This window comes from Apodemus sylvaticus, chromosome 3, assembly GCF_947179515.1.
Source record: "Apodemus sylvaticus chromosome 3, mApoSyl1.1, whole genome shotgun sequence".
NCBI lineage: Eukaryota > Metazoa > Chordata > Mammalia > Rodentia > Muridae > Apodemus > Apodemus sylvaticus.
This window is the reverse complement of record NC_067474.1, coordinates 140,146,669-140,159,584: the sequence shown is the minus strand read 5'-3', so window position 1 is coordinate 140,159,584 and position 12,916 is coordinate 140,146,669. Positions and strand designations below refer to the sequence as shown.

Genomic DNA, 12,916 nt, shown 5'->3' with positions numbered 1-12,916 from the left:
GCATGAGCTTAGCCACATCTGAAAAGTTATTACACACACACACACACACACATGTTTGTTGGTTTGTTTGTTTGAGACAGGGTCTCACTATGCAGTCCAGAACTCACACCAAGCATACCAGACTGGCCTTGAACTCACAAAGATCTGCGTGCCTCTGCCTCCCGAGTGCTGGGTTAAAGGCCTGTGCCACCGATGCCCCCCCCCCCGCCCCCTTGACATACATCCTTTTATTCAGCATAAGGCCTATCACTCACTCCGAAGGCAGGCCTTAGTAGTCAGTGTTTTAACAAGCCCTCCAGGTAACTGTGATGGTTGCTCTTTGAAAAACTCAAAAGCTGAAGGGAAGCTAGGCGTGCTAAAATGAGTGTCTTTTAAGTTCATCTCACTGGTAAGGTGTGAACCTCGTCCATCTTCTAAACTCCTAGTCCTTTGCATAGCATCTGATGTAGGGTGAACATTGAAAATACATAGGAGCTGGGAACGGTGGCAGGCAGCTTTCATCCCAGCAGGGAGGCAGAAGAAACAGGATACTGTGATTTGAAGGCTAACCTGGTCTATATAACAAGTCTCAGGCCAGCCAAGAGCACATAGTGAGACCCTGTCTCAAAAAAGTGTGTGTGTGTGTGTGCGTGTGTAAGTGAAGTTTGAGCTGGATCTCGCTGTAATTACCCTGTCAGTGCAACAGACCAAATGGGAAGGTTATGTGAGACTCTGAAGGAAGTAGCTGTGATGCTTCTGGCAAGGTTTGAAGAGGGTACCCACACAAGGAACTATGAAAATGACAGGGAATGATTTTGAGAGTGCTTCATAAGGTAAGCATGCCAAGACGTAATTGAATATAGCAAATGGACAAGGGAGACAGGAACTGACATTTTTGATGTGGAGATGCAGTTCATTGAGACAGGACAAATATATGTATTTTGTAGGCAAAAGAAAGGGTTAGGTTTGGACTTAAATTGGAATTGTTAACTCCAGCTGGAGCTGTCCAGCAGACAGTAGGAAATACGAAGCTGCAACATGGTTACCTACAGATATTTGGGCTCTTAGAGTGAATGCAGCTGTGAAGAATAGAGGGGAGAATACAATATAAAATTTAGGTTAGAACTACAGTGAACAAAACAAGAGGCGCTACTGAAGAAAGCTGAACAGGACAGACATTAGGAGACTTCAGAAAATGTCAAAGCTAAGAAAAGTCTTTTTAAAAAAAGAAGAGGCATAGTATCAGATGCTGCAGAGAAATAGTAGGAAATTAGCCTTTGGGTTTTGACACAAAATGTCATGAAGAGATTGGTAAGAGCAAAAGAAAATCAGCGGAGTTCTGCAGATGAAAAAGTGGAGGCAGGTGCTTCCTGTAGATAGAGAACTCTGTCTTCACACTTGTGAAACTGTTACACCGGACAGAATAGGCAAGGTTTCTAACACATTTGTGGTCTCAGCTCCAGGCACGCAGGCAGCCTGGAAGGGAGGATGGCATTAATGAGATCAGCGACTAGGGACACAGAAAGACTGACTTAGCAGAGGCAGCCAAGATTTAAGGATGAGGGTGAGTGGGGGAGGTGGGAGGCAGGGCTCTTGGGTGATTGGGTGTTGGAGGGGAAGAGGGTCGGGGAATGAGTGGGATCTAGGCTGTGTTGATGGCGGGGTTTGTGGGTAGGTTTCCAGGGATCTGTTTAGGGAAAAGACTGGGCCCAGGCTGCAGGCGGGGGAAGGGGTGTCGCCCAGCCCCTCCCCTCTTACGCCACTGCGCGGTTCCGCCACTGGAGCCCTCCCGCCAGGCTGCACGGCCACGAGTGGCCGCCAGGGGCCGCTGCATGGTCCCCGCGCCCCCGCCCCTCTCCATTGGCCTTTGTTGCCGTCGAGCGCCCCGCTTGACTCGTTCCCGTCCGCCCCCTGGGCCCATCGGTCGCGCCTGCGCACTGGCGCTACTCGGGCGCTAGCAGGGGGAGCTGCTGCAGGCTCCGCGGCGGCGGCAACGGAGGCTGCGGGGGCGACAGCGCGAACGGCCGGGCTTCGGGGGGGAGCCGAGCCCGGCCCGGGAGCCCGAGCAGCGCAAGTGCGAGGTACCTAGGCCCCTCACGCTGGACTCCTCAGTCTCCCGGCCGCCTGTCCTCCGCACGGGTATATGGGATGGAAGCGGGACCCTCGGGAGCAGGTAAGGGCCCTCGGGGACGGGGAGCAGTGTGTGTTCCAAAGCCCTATGGGCTCTCGCGGGATAGAGCATGGTTCCAGAGTGAGGAAAGGGGCTCTTGGGGGATGTGGGCCCCATTTTGAAGGGGGTTGTGTGCAGTTCCGGCTGAGAACCATGTGAAGATATGAGCCCCGGGCTGTTTGTCCTAGGAAGCACTGTACTGTCCTGAGGGTGGGAAGTAACCTGGGAGAAGGGCCTGAATGCACGGAGTCCTTCCGTGAGGTCTGGGGAGGCCTACGGGGAGGCCCGGCAGGTGGCAGGGGGGCGGGCTCCAGGTGTCCAAGAGAGGAGGGGGGCGACACAGATGGGCCTGGAACTACCGCCTGTCGGGGGGCGGGGGCTCGGCCGTGCTGGGCTGGGCTAAGCTAATGTCGCTGGGGAGTAGGCGCCCAGGCTGGCCTCTGAGCTCCGCCTAGCTGGGCCTGAAGCGGGGGTAAGGGTCAGGGGGCGGTGGGTGGGGATTTAGCCCTGGGATTTCCCCCTTAGGCTGGGGACTTGAGTGGTGGCGCGGGAGCATGCGCGGAGGTACCAGCCTGAAGGGCTGCCCTATGTGGTGGGGGCGTGGCTGTTTGAGTGCCCCTCCTGTGCCCCTAGGCTTAGGTTGAGTGCACTGAGGGGTGCAGTCGCTCAGATTCTGTTGGCAGAGTACAAATGGAAATTGCCTTCTGTTTTTTTTTTTTTTTTTGGGGGGGGGGGATGTCTCTAACACTTGGTCCTTAAACCCCGGAGTAGCAGTTTGCCAAAGAATGGGTCGAGGTAAACTGCCAGAGTGCCTTTTTCTGCTGCATGAGGAGAGACGGGCCAAAACCTTGCTTTGCAAGCTACTTTTCCCTGAAGATAGGCCTTAGGAAAGTGTTGGTCACTGAGAAACCAGGCCCACATGGTTTTCAAGTTTCTAGACCACTACTGAAAAGAGATGGGTGCTTTTCCTTGAATTGACTCTTTATGTTACAGTATAATCTCTCTATATACCTGTAGATCCTGTTTCCTAGTGGATCTTTTCCTATGTCAGGAGCATGTCATTAGACTCAAAGCTGCCAAGCTTGTCAGTCTTATAGAAACAAGTTGTTAGGCAGACATTGGGGACACATGCCTTTAATCCCAGCACTAGGGAGACAGAGGCAGGCAGGTGAATGAATTCAAGGTCAGCCTTGTCTACAGAGTGAGTTTCAGGACAGTCAGAGCTAACCCCATATAAAAAAAACAAAAGAAAACCAAAGGGGCAGGAGAGAGAGGGAGGGAGAGAGAGAGAGACAGACAGACAGGAGAAATAGAGAGGAGAGAAAAGAGAAGAAAAAAGAAACAAGAAACAAGATGTTGGGGATGGGGCAACATTGACCTGATAATATAATAGCTTTAACTTATTTTTCCTAATTGGATGAATATATATTTGAGAGGAGAAACTGAGGCAGGGCTTCCCCAAGGCAACTGAAGTCCTCAGGATATGCTGTAGACTTAGGATACTTTTGTGTTATAGCGTTTATAGCTTATACCCTGTGGTAGAAAAGACAATCTGAACCCAGAATCCTTTCTGTTATCTCTCATTACTTCCTTCCATTTGGTGTGGGGATGGTAACAGGACTCTTGTTCACTTTCCAAAGATTTTGGGAAGCATCTTTGTTTTTCAGGCTCCTGGAATTGATCTTAAAACTCTCCCAAGTCTATGTCTGAATGATCTGTGATGTGTACTGATTGTATTTCCCCTTGTTAGCTTTGTTAGGTAGAGTGTAAATCCTAGTTTTCTAGGTTGGAACCTGCTATCAACAAACCTGGGGACTAGACTAGGACCTAGGTCCAGACAGACTGAGGAAGGCTCATTGTCCTGAATTGCTAATGATTTTATCCTGATGAGTGTCTAATGGGTTCTGGGATGGTGAAGAAAGGGGCTTGTTACACGAAAGAAGCTTCTAGGTAAAGGGCTGGAGTCAGCTGTACTATTGGGGAAATGCTAGTGGCGTGGGGTTTGCCTCATCAAAAGACATAATTAAAATTCAGGCTGGGAACTCCGATGGAGAGACCCCCGCAACTACTTCCTTCTGGGCCTAGGCTGTTGTTCTCTTGGAAGATGCTTGGAGTATTGTTCTGAGAGGACTCAAAACACTGTTGCTCATATCCAGATGTGCCTTCAGTGTGCTGGTGTGTCCAGGCATGTGGACTGGCCTGGGAGCGCCTTGAGGGTAGAGGTGCTATTCGACTTGTCTGTGGCAGCAGCATTGCCTGGAGTCTGGAGGCCCTGACACAGAATACATGTTTATTTGTTGACTCAGACCATTCAAGTGTGAGCATATGGTTAAACTCATGTGCATATTCTGTCATTTGTTTCTATGCATGTGGGTGTTTAATGTTTGTGGACAAATATTTTTGGAGAGATTGGTCTCTTAGTCTTTCTTGCTCACCACCTGACTTACCAAGGGTACACACCCTCTGAGTAGTCTGTTGGCTTCTTTAGAAGAGGCATGAACCTCGGAGTTGCTTGGGAGGAATTCTGAGCCTGGGCCTTGAGCTCTGTTACTTTTCCTTCTCATTGCTGGTAGGGGTTGGGGGAGGGGGAGTGTCATTTTCAGGGCCCCTCCCTTCTTGCTTTTGTCTGCAGGGAAGGGCCCCGCCCCTTTCCCCCTAGGCTGGAGCTTTGTCCTCTGTGCTGGGGCCCTCATCTGCATCACAAAGTGGCCGTCTGTCCCTGTCTGGGTCTGTGGGGAAGTGTCTTCCTTTCTCAGACTAAAAGCTGGGGGCAGGGCGAGGTTAGAGTGTAGAGACTGTACAGCTGTGGAGCTTTCCTGGAGACAGAAAGGCAGAGAGGTAGTTGGTTCCTCCTGCCTTCTTTCCTAGTTTAGGGATGAAGTGGAGATAATGTTCTCCATTTTCCCTGAATCCTGGACAGGAGAGTGCTCTCGGGCGCTGGTGTGCTGTCCTTTTCTGGGGTGGAGAGCTCAGAGGGAGAGTCTGTCTCACCTCACCCCCTGTAATTTCTGCTTTGGTTCTAGAGGGATGTCTTTCTCCCAGGATTTCAACTGATTATTCAGTCTAGGTGGTAAAAGGTGAATGGAATCCTAGAATTTGGGAAAGGGGACAAATGCTTCTCCTATACAGAGTTTATGATTGTTCCGGAGAGTTGCACACATGGTTGTGTGGTTGTGTACTCTTGTGCTGTGCCCATGGGTACGCTTGTTCATTTATTTGATATGAGTATACTAAGTACCTGTCTTTATGGCTGGCAATAGCGTGAGCTGTGACGAAGTCAAGTATGGTCCCGTTTTTGAAGCCCCAACTTGAGGATGGAGAGGACTGTGTGTGGAACAGTAACTTTAAAGAGCTAGTATGTGAGAGGGCTGTTTTGTTAGTGGGCTTGTATGCAGTGTCTGTTCAGCTCTTTCTGGGATAGGTGTGACTAGTTCCCTTGGAGCTGAGGTTTTTTGGGTTGAACTTGCATTTTCCTCTGCAGAAAGGGGCTGGGGCTGATTTGACAGGTAGTTAGAGGGAGTTGAGTCCTTCAGCTTTGGAAAGTGTGCACTTCCCACAAATGGCGCTCTTCCTGACCTCCCTGCCTAAGATATGCTCTATCCCCTCCCACCCCTTCCCCATCCCCCAGTCCTCTCTGTCTATAAAAGCAGAGCTCTGGTAAAGGGAGGTTCTGGGTTTATCCCTCTTCCACCTGGGCTGGTTCTCGGCAGGCAAGAACAATAGCTGAGGACAAAGGCTCCACTTAGTCAACCAACACACACACACACACACACACACACACACACACACACACACACACACAGCGCGAGAGAATGAGCGCTAGGAAAATAAGACTGAGTAGCCGACATGCTGGCCTATCCTAACCTTTCCCAAGAGGCCCTTTCTGTTCTGAATTGATCCTTTCTGCTGTAGAAAGATTTGTGAGGAATGGAAAGTGCCTTCTAGTCCCCTTCTGACCTGGTGTCTCCCCTCTTTCTGCTCTTCTTCCTTCCAGAGCCTCTGGCTTTCTTCTTCATGGGAGCTTTTATTTTCTTCTGTTTCTTCATTCTGCATCTTGATAGGTTTTCCCCTATACCTCAACCCAATTTACCTCGCCTTACCTGCACTCTTTCCTCCCTTTTACTGTTTTGTCTTGTGTCCTCCAGATCCGACCTTCTCTCCCACCCTGGCAGCCTCCTTTTAGATTGCAGATGCTTCCTTCAACCCTTCTCACCATGTCTCTCCAGAGCCAGCCATTCCATGTCTTAATCCTCTCTCAGGCAGTGGCTTTCCCCTTCCCAGCCTAGCTTTCTTGGGGTCATTCTCCTGTCCACATTAACAGAGGATGTAATCACAAAGTTCTGGTACCATTCTGTGCTCTGGATGGCAATGGGTGAAATAAGCTTCTCCAGCACAGAAGCCAAATACCCAGCCGGTAGAGACAAGTATCTCAATCTAGTATAGAAGGAAGAAAAGATTTTGTAAACTAGGAAACAGACTTAGCTACTTTTCTTGATGCAATAGGAACTCATTACACATTTACTTGATGAAGTTTCAGATACACAATTTCCTAGCTGAAGAAAGGTTTAAAACAAAAATAAAAGCTGTAGGGAAAACCAGTGAGCCCGGGAGTGAGTGTCTGAGCTAGTGGGAGCCTCCTGCTGGGTTAGGAACCAGGAAAGAGACCAGTGGTCTGAGTCTGAGAGGCCTTCCTGATCACAGCAGTTAGAAGATTGCCAGACTCTGTCCTCACAGGCCTCTTTGTCTTCACAGCGGCAGGTGCCTACCTGCCTCCCCTGCAGCAGGTGTTCCAGGCACCTCGCCGGCCTGGCATTGGCACTGTGGGCAAACCAATCAAGCTTCTGGCCAATTATTTTGAGGTGGACATTCCTAAGATTGACGTTTACCATTATGAGGTGGACATCAAACCGGATAAGTGTCCTCGAAGAGTCAACCGGTAAGCGATGCCCGTGGGTGGCACCGGGTACAGTTTATTAAACAGGGAGCGAGGAAGGATGCCGGCTGGAAACACCGTAAGAACGGAGTATAGCGCCAAGCATATGCCAGCGTTGCTGAGATGGATGGCTACAGAGACCTTAAGAATGAGACTTAGGGAAGGATCTGGGAGAGAGGGAGGTAAAAGGCAGGGTCAAATGGCAGGAATAAGAGCAGGATGGCTGTTCTTGCTTGCAGGGGATGTTGTGGAATGCGTAGTTGGAGGGGTTAGTTGTAGAAGAAGCAGATTCAACTGGATTATTATTACAGAAAACCATATTCACAAATAAAAACTAGGAATTAGCAGTGAAAAATTATTGTTCTCAGAACATTTTTTTCAACAACCTTGAGTGTATTTTCAGATTTTTTTCTGTGCATGTATACATTAATATATGTACATTAATATTATATGCATCAATATATAATACATTCTATAATATATCACCAATTACTATTATCATTAATTAATTATTAATGAACACATACAATAATTTTTAGATATTATTTTATACGTGTATACATAAATATATATGTATGTATACAGATACATATTGATCTTGTACAAGTATTACATATAATACAATATATGTGCATTAATATTATGTATACATATGTGTCTTAGGGTTTCTATTCCTATACAAACATCATGACCAAGAAGCAAGTTGGGGAGGAAGGGGTTTGTTTAGTTTACACTTTCACATTGCTGTTCATCACCAAAGGAAGTCAGGACTGGAACTCAAGCAGGCTAGGAAGCAGGAGCTGATGCAGAGGCCATGGAGGGGTGCAGCTTACTGGCTTGCTCAGCCTGCTTTCTTATAGAACTACCAAGCCCAGGGATGGCACCACCCACAAGGGGCCCTCTCCTCTTGATCATTAATTGAGAAAATGCCTTATAACTGGATCTCATGGAGGCATTTCCTCAAGGGAGGCTCCTTTCTCTCTAGCTTGTGTCAAGTTGACACAAAACCAGCCAGTACAATATGTAATGTATGAACGCATATAATATTAATGTACAATCTTATATACTTTGTTCAATATTGTCCATTTTTCTGTTTAGCCACATGTTTTGGAAAATAGTATATATTAATATATATAGATCTGCCTTATTCTTTTACATAGTGCCCTAGGTAGTCCTTGGGATGGCCATATAACTTGCTTGATCTATTGTGGAGAATAATTAGGTTGAGTCTAAACTTTGCAACAAGATTGAAACTGTTAAGTATTATATAAAGATACATATTTTCACTGATGTGTGAGTGTATCTGTAAGATAGAAGTTCTAGAAGTGGAGTTGCTGGCACAAGGCAGTTTAAATTGAGACATTGTCGATTCCTAGAGGCAGTGTCAGAAGAACTTAGGAGTGGGAATGAGGGAAAGATAATGGAGACAAAACAAGTTCAGAGAGCCAGAGAGGGGAATCATTCCACACTTTATTTTATTAATTCTAGGCTAGCTCAGATCGTTTTCTTTTTGCTTGACAGACTGGGAATTAGAGGTTGTGGGAAGTTCAGGATAGACCTGAGAACAGGCCCTTTCCCCTCAGAAGGTCTGTGGGGGTCCTGGTGATCTGAGGACCAACAGCATCACCCTAGGATGTCAGAAGAGTGGGTTTTAAGCTACACTGTAGACTACAAATCAGAAGATGACTTTAATGAAACCTGGCGATTCATAGGACTGTTGAAGCTTGAGGCAGGCGTGCTGCTGCAGAGTAGATGTTAGGATTGAGTGTAGTACATGGGCGTAGTATTGCCTCAGTTTGGAACTGTTTCCAAAAGCCTGAAGTGATATTCTCAGCTTCCACATGCCACGTCTGTCTTTTACAGGGAGGTGGTGGAATACATGGTCCAGCATTTCAAACCGCAGATCTTTGGGGATCGCAAGCCTGTGTACGATGGAAAGAAAAACATTTACACAGTCACAGCACTGCCCATTGGCAACGAGAGGGTAAGGCCAGGGATGAGGCGAGGCCTGTGAGCCCAGGGAGGCTCACCTGGAGTCTGGGGGGCCCAGAGATCCTTTTCTTTTGTGCTGAAAAGTATTTTTGGGGGCATGATGAATCAGGGTAGATGCTTAGTGTACTGTTTGCCTGTTCCCAGACAGTGAGATTAGATTAGACTTCAAAATAAAAAAAGACCAAAAGGATTTCTTTCTAGATTAAGAATGCCAGAAGCACCGAGGCATCATTCGTGGAAATCGGGTGTGGGTTTTTATTCTGGGGTTTTTAGTGTGAACACCTGGTGACTCTGTTTTGGCAGATTGTGGAGTAGGAGGCAGTGAGTAGGATGGGAAGACTAGTTTGTGGCAATGTGATAGTAATCCTTTCCTTCTTCCTATCTTCAAGGTTGACTTTGAGGTGACAATCCCTGGGGAAGGGAAGGACAGAATTTTTAAGGTCTCCATCAAGTGGCTAGCCATTGTGAGCTGGCGCATGCTGCATGAAGCCTTGGTCAGTGGCCAGATCCCTGTGCCCTTGGAGTCCGTGCAAGCCCTGGATGTGGCCATGAGGCACCTGGCATCTATGAGGTACTGAGTATAGTAATTATCTAAGCTACAAGTGTTGGTAAAACTGCTGTTGGGGGAGGAGGGAGGGAGTGTGTATTAAGGTCCCACAGTGTGTCATTGGGAAGAAAGAACTGAAGGCCTACCATGCATGTGTCAGGCAAGCATACACACACACACACACACACACACACACACACACACACACGTTTAGATTCCTGGCCCCATTCTTAGATACCATTTTGGCCTCACTCCATCTATCCCTACAGGGCAGAGAGAAAGGTAGAAACTTGTACAAGGTCAGTCTTACTATTGGCCCAAGAACAGAGCTTGGCATTAAAGCCCTGGTGTCCTGCCTTCCAGGCCAGGGCTCCTCCGTGCCCAGGATGCCTCACAGGGTGGGGGCCTGTGCCCGAGGGACCAGTTCTCTGCCTGTCCCTGCCAGGTACACCCCTGTGGGCCGGTCCTTCTTCTCACCGCCTGAGGGCTACTACCACCCGCTGGGGGGTGGGCGCGAGGTCTGGTTCGGCTTTCACCAGTCTGTGCGCCCTGCCATGTGGAAGATGATGCTCAACATTGACGGTGAGTGGGGAGAGCTATGGACCCAGGGGCACCCTAAATCCAGCCGCCACACGCCCAGCCTCATCCCTCCCAGCTCTGTAACCACACTCCTCGTCTAATTCCTGTAGCCCTGGCACGCCCTGTTCCTATCCTGGTGCCCTACAAAGATGAAAGTATAAATTGTAATGCCTTCATTTATTTTTTTCTGAAAGAGTCTGAGCCAAGCTAGCCCTCCTCTATCCCCACAGTCTCAGCCACTGCCTTCTACAAAGCACAGCCAGTGATTGAGTTCATGTGTGAAGTCCTGGACATCAGGAACATAGATGAGCAACCCAAGCCCCTCACGGATTCCCAGCGTGTTCGGTTCACCAAGGAGATAAAAGGTGAGGACGGGAAAGCACTGCTTTCTCTAAGAGGAAATCCGTCTGGGAAAAGCCAATGAGGGAACATGATAAATCTGTTTCAACCTTAACAAGTAGTGTGTATCTCAGGCCTGAAGGTGGAAGTGACCCACTGTGGACAGATGAAGAGGAAATACCGCGTGTGTAATGTTACCCGCCGCCCTGCTAGCCATCAGACGTAAGTTGGCAGCATTGCTAAGCATGGTCACCAAGCTAAGCTCTCTAACCCACTCCCTTCTTTGTTGTCAGAAGACTTTTCTAATCTGTCTTTGAAGATAAGCATCTTCTTCCCGACCTCCCCAGGTTGTTTGATTCTCTCCATTACTCTCCCCCCCACACACACACCCAGACAGGGTTTCTCTGTGTAGCCCTGGCTGTCCTGGTACTCACTCTATAGACCAGGCTGGACTCCAACTCAGAAATCTGCCTGCCTCTGCCTCCCAAGTGCTGGGATTAAAGGCGTGCACCACCACTGCCCATACTTTTCCCTTCTTAATCTCTTGGCTTCTTCCTTGGACCCTTACTATAAAATGTGAGTGGTTCCCAATTGCTGTTGGATCTGTGCATGTGAAATATCATGATCCCCTTTCTTGATCCCAGGCAATGCTGGACTCTTACCTTTAGTAGCTATCCTACTCAGGAGTTAGAAATACAGATGAGTGAGATTACTGGCCTTTCTGGAACGTCTCCTTCATCTTTGGATTTTCTAGTGGAAGCCATGCTGTATCCGCCCGCTGAGCAGGGGAGATGAAAGAGGATGAACCGAGGCCTGAGGCAGTCCTTGGTTGTGGCTGTAGAGAGGTGGGGTTGATGCTGAATTATGATACTTCCTTCCCTTCCTCCAAACAGGTTTCCCTTGCAGCTGGAGAGTGGACAGACTGTGGAGTGCACTGTGGCACAGTATTTCAAGCAGAAATATAATCTTCAGCTCAAGTATCCCCACCTGCCCTGCCTACAAGTTGGGCAAGAACAGAAGCATACCTATTTGCCCCTTGAGGTAAGGCTACTAGAGAGTAGCTGGGCTGACAGAGATCATCAGGTCTGTTGAGCCAGTCACAGTCTCCTCTCCTTATTTTCAAGTTTGAGAAGTTGATGTTCTAAGAAGGTCTAAGGTTGTTTTGATGTGAAGTATAGACTTTCTACTTGCTAAATTCTTTTCTTACTCCTGGCTTTATTTTCATCTATTTTTAGGACTGCTAGGCAGAAGGACAAGCCGTGTTTGTTTGTTTGTTTGTTTGTTTGTTTGGCTGGCTGTTAATTGGTTGTTTGACTGGCTGGCTGGCAGGTTAGTTGATTGGTTGATTGGTTGAGACATGTCTCCAGCCCAAGCTGGCCTTGAACTCACATTTAGATAGGGATAGCACTGGACTTCTTCTTTTTTTTTAAAGATATATTTATTTTATGTATGTGTGAGTACACTGTAGCTATCTTTAGACACACCAGAAAAGGGCATCTGATCCCATTACAGATGGTTGTGAGCTAACATGTGGTTGCTGGGAATTGAACTCAGCACCTCTGGAAGAGCAACCAGTGCTTTTAACTGCTGAGCCAACTCGCCAGCCCCCAACATTGAACTTGTGATCTTCCTTTCTCCTTCCAGGGTTTGAGATTCTAGGCATACACTAGCACACTCATTTATGGGGTATTGGGGACACATGCTGGGCAAGATCTGTGCCAGCTGACCTACACCCCCAGCCTTCTTATATTTATTATTTTGCAACTGGTCAGGACAGAGATTTCAGATATTCATACACAGGTTATCTCTTAATTTCTCTTTCTTGCTGTCTGCAGTTCGGGGTAATGAGTGACCTGGAAATACAGTTATATCTTATTCTGGAGAAAATCTGTGATGTAAATCCCGTTGCCCCAGTGGTTAATATGCTGTCTTCTGGGAAAGTTTTGAATCTCCAGATTTTTCTTTTTTGGTTTTTCAAGACAGGATCTCTCTCTGTGTAGCCCTGGCTAACCTGAAACTCACTCTGTAGACCAGGCTGGCCTTGAACTCAGAAATCTGCCTGCCTCTGCCTCCCAAGTGCTGGGATTAAAGGCGTGCGGCACCACTGTCTGGCAAATCTCCAGATTTTCATGCCTTTGTGCTTCACAGACCTTTGAAATGCAGCCATCAGCAAGAAGATAGTAATACTCCCAGGACAGAATGGGGGGTGAGGGTGGGGGAGAAAGGGTCTTCCCTCTCTCATGGAACTTTTACAGGTCAAGGGGTAGAAGTAAGGGTGTGGGGTCATGGTGGCCTCTTTTAGGAGACATTTGCTCTGAGTTCCAAATTATGGCCACCATCCTTGTAATAACAACAGGGATAAGGATCAAGCTTTCCT

General features: G+C 47.9%; 1 protein-coding gene across 3 annotated transcripts in view; it reads left to right on the top strand.

Moving 5' to 3' along the window:
• The first annotated feature begins 1,894 nt into the window (after positions 1–1,894).
• Ago1 (argonaute RISC component 1) overlaps positions 1,895–12,916 on the top strand; it is a 33,113-nt gene continuing 22,091 nt past the window's right edge. For 2 of the 3 annotated variants that reach the window (XM_052177369.1, XM_052177368.1), the window contains exons 1-8: positions 1,895–2,152; positions 6,902–7,085; positions 8,946–9,066; positions 9,464–9,645; positions 10,067–10,203; positions 10,431–10,565; positions 10,674–10,761; positions 11,433–11,580. In XM_052177369.1, coding sequence (XP_052033329.1) covers positions 2,128–2,152; positions 6,902–7,085; positions 8,946–9,066; positions 9,464–9,645; positions 10,067–10,203; positions 10,431–10,565; positions 10,674–10,761; positions 11,433–11,580 — 1,020 coding nt within the window. In that variant the 5' untranslated portion in view covers positions 1,895–2,127. Of the gene's footprint in view, positions 2,153–6,901; positions 7,086–8,945; positions 9,067–9,463; positions 9,646–9,984; positions 10,204–10,430; positions 10,566–10,673; positions 10,762–11,432; positions 11,581–12,916 lie in introns of those variants that run through there. The other variant, XM_052177370.1, reaches the window with a different exon arrangement.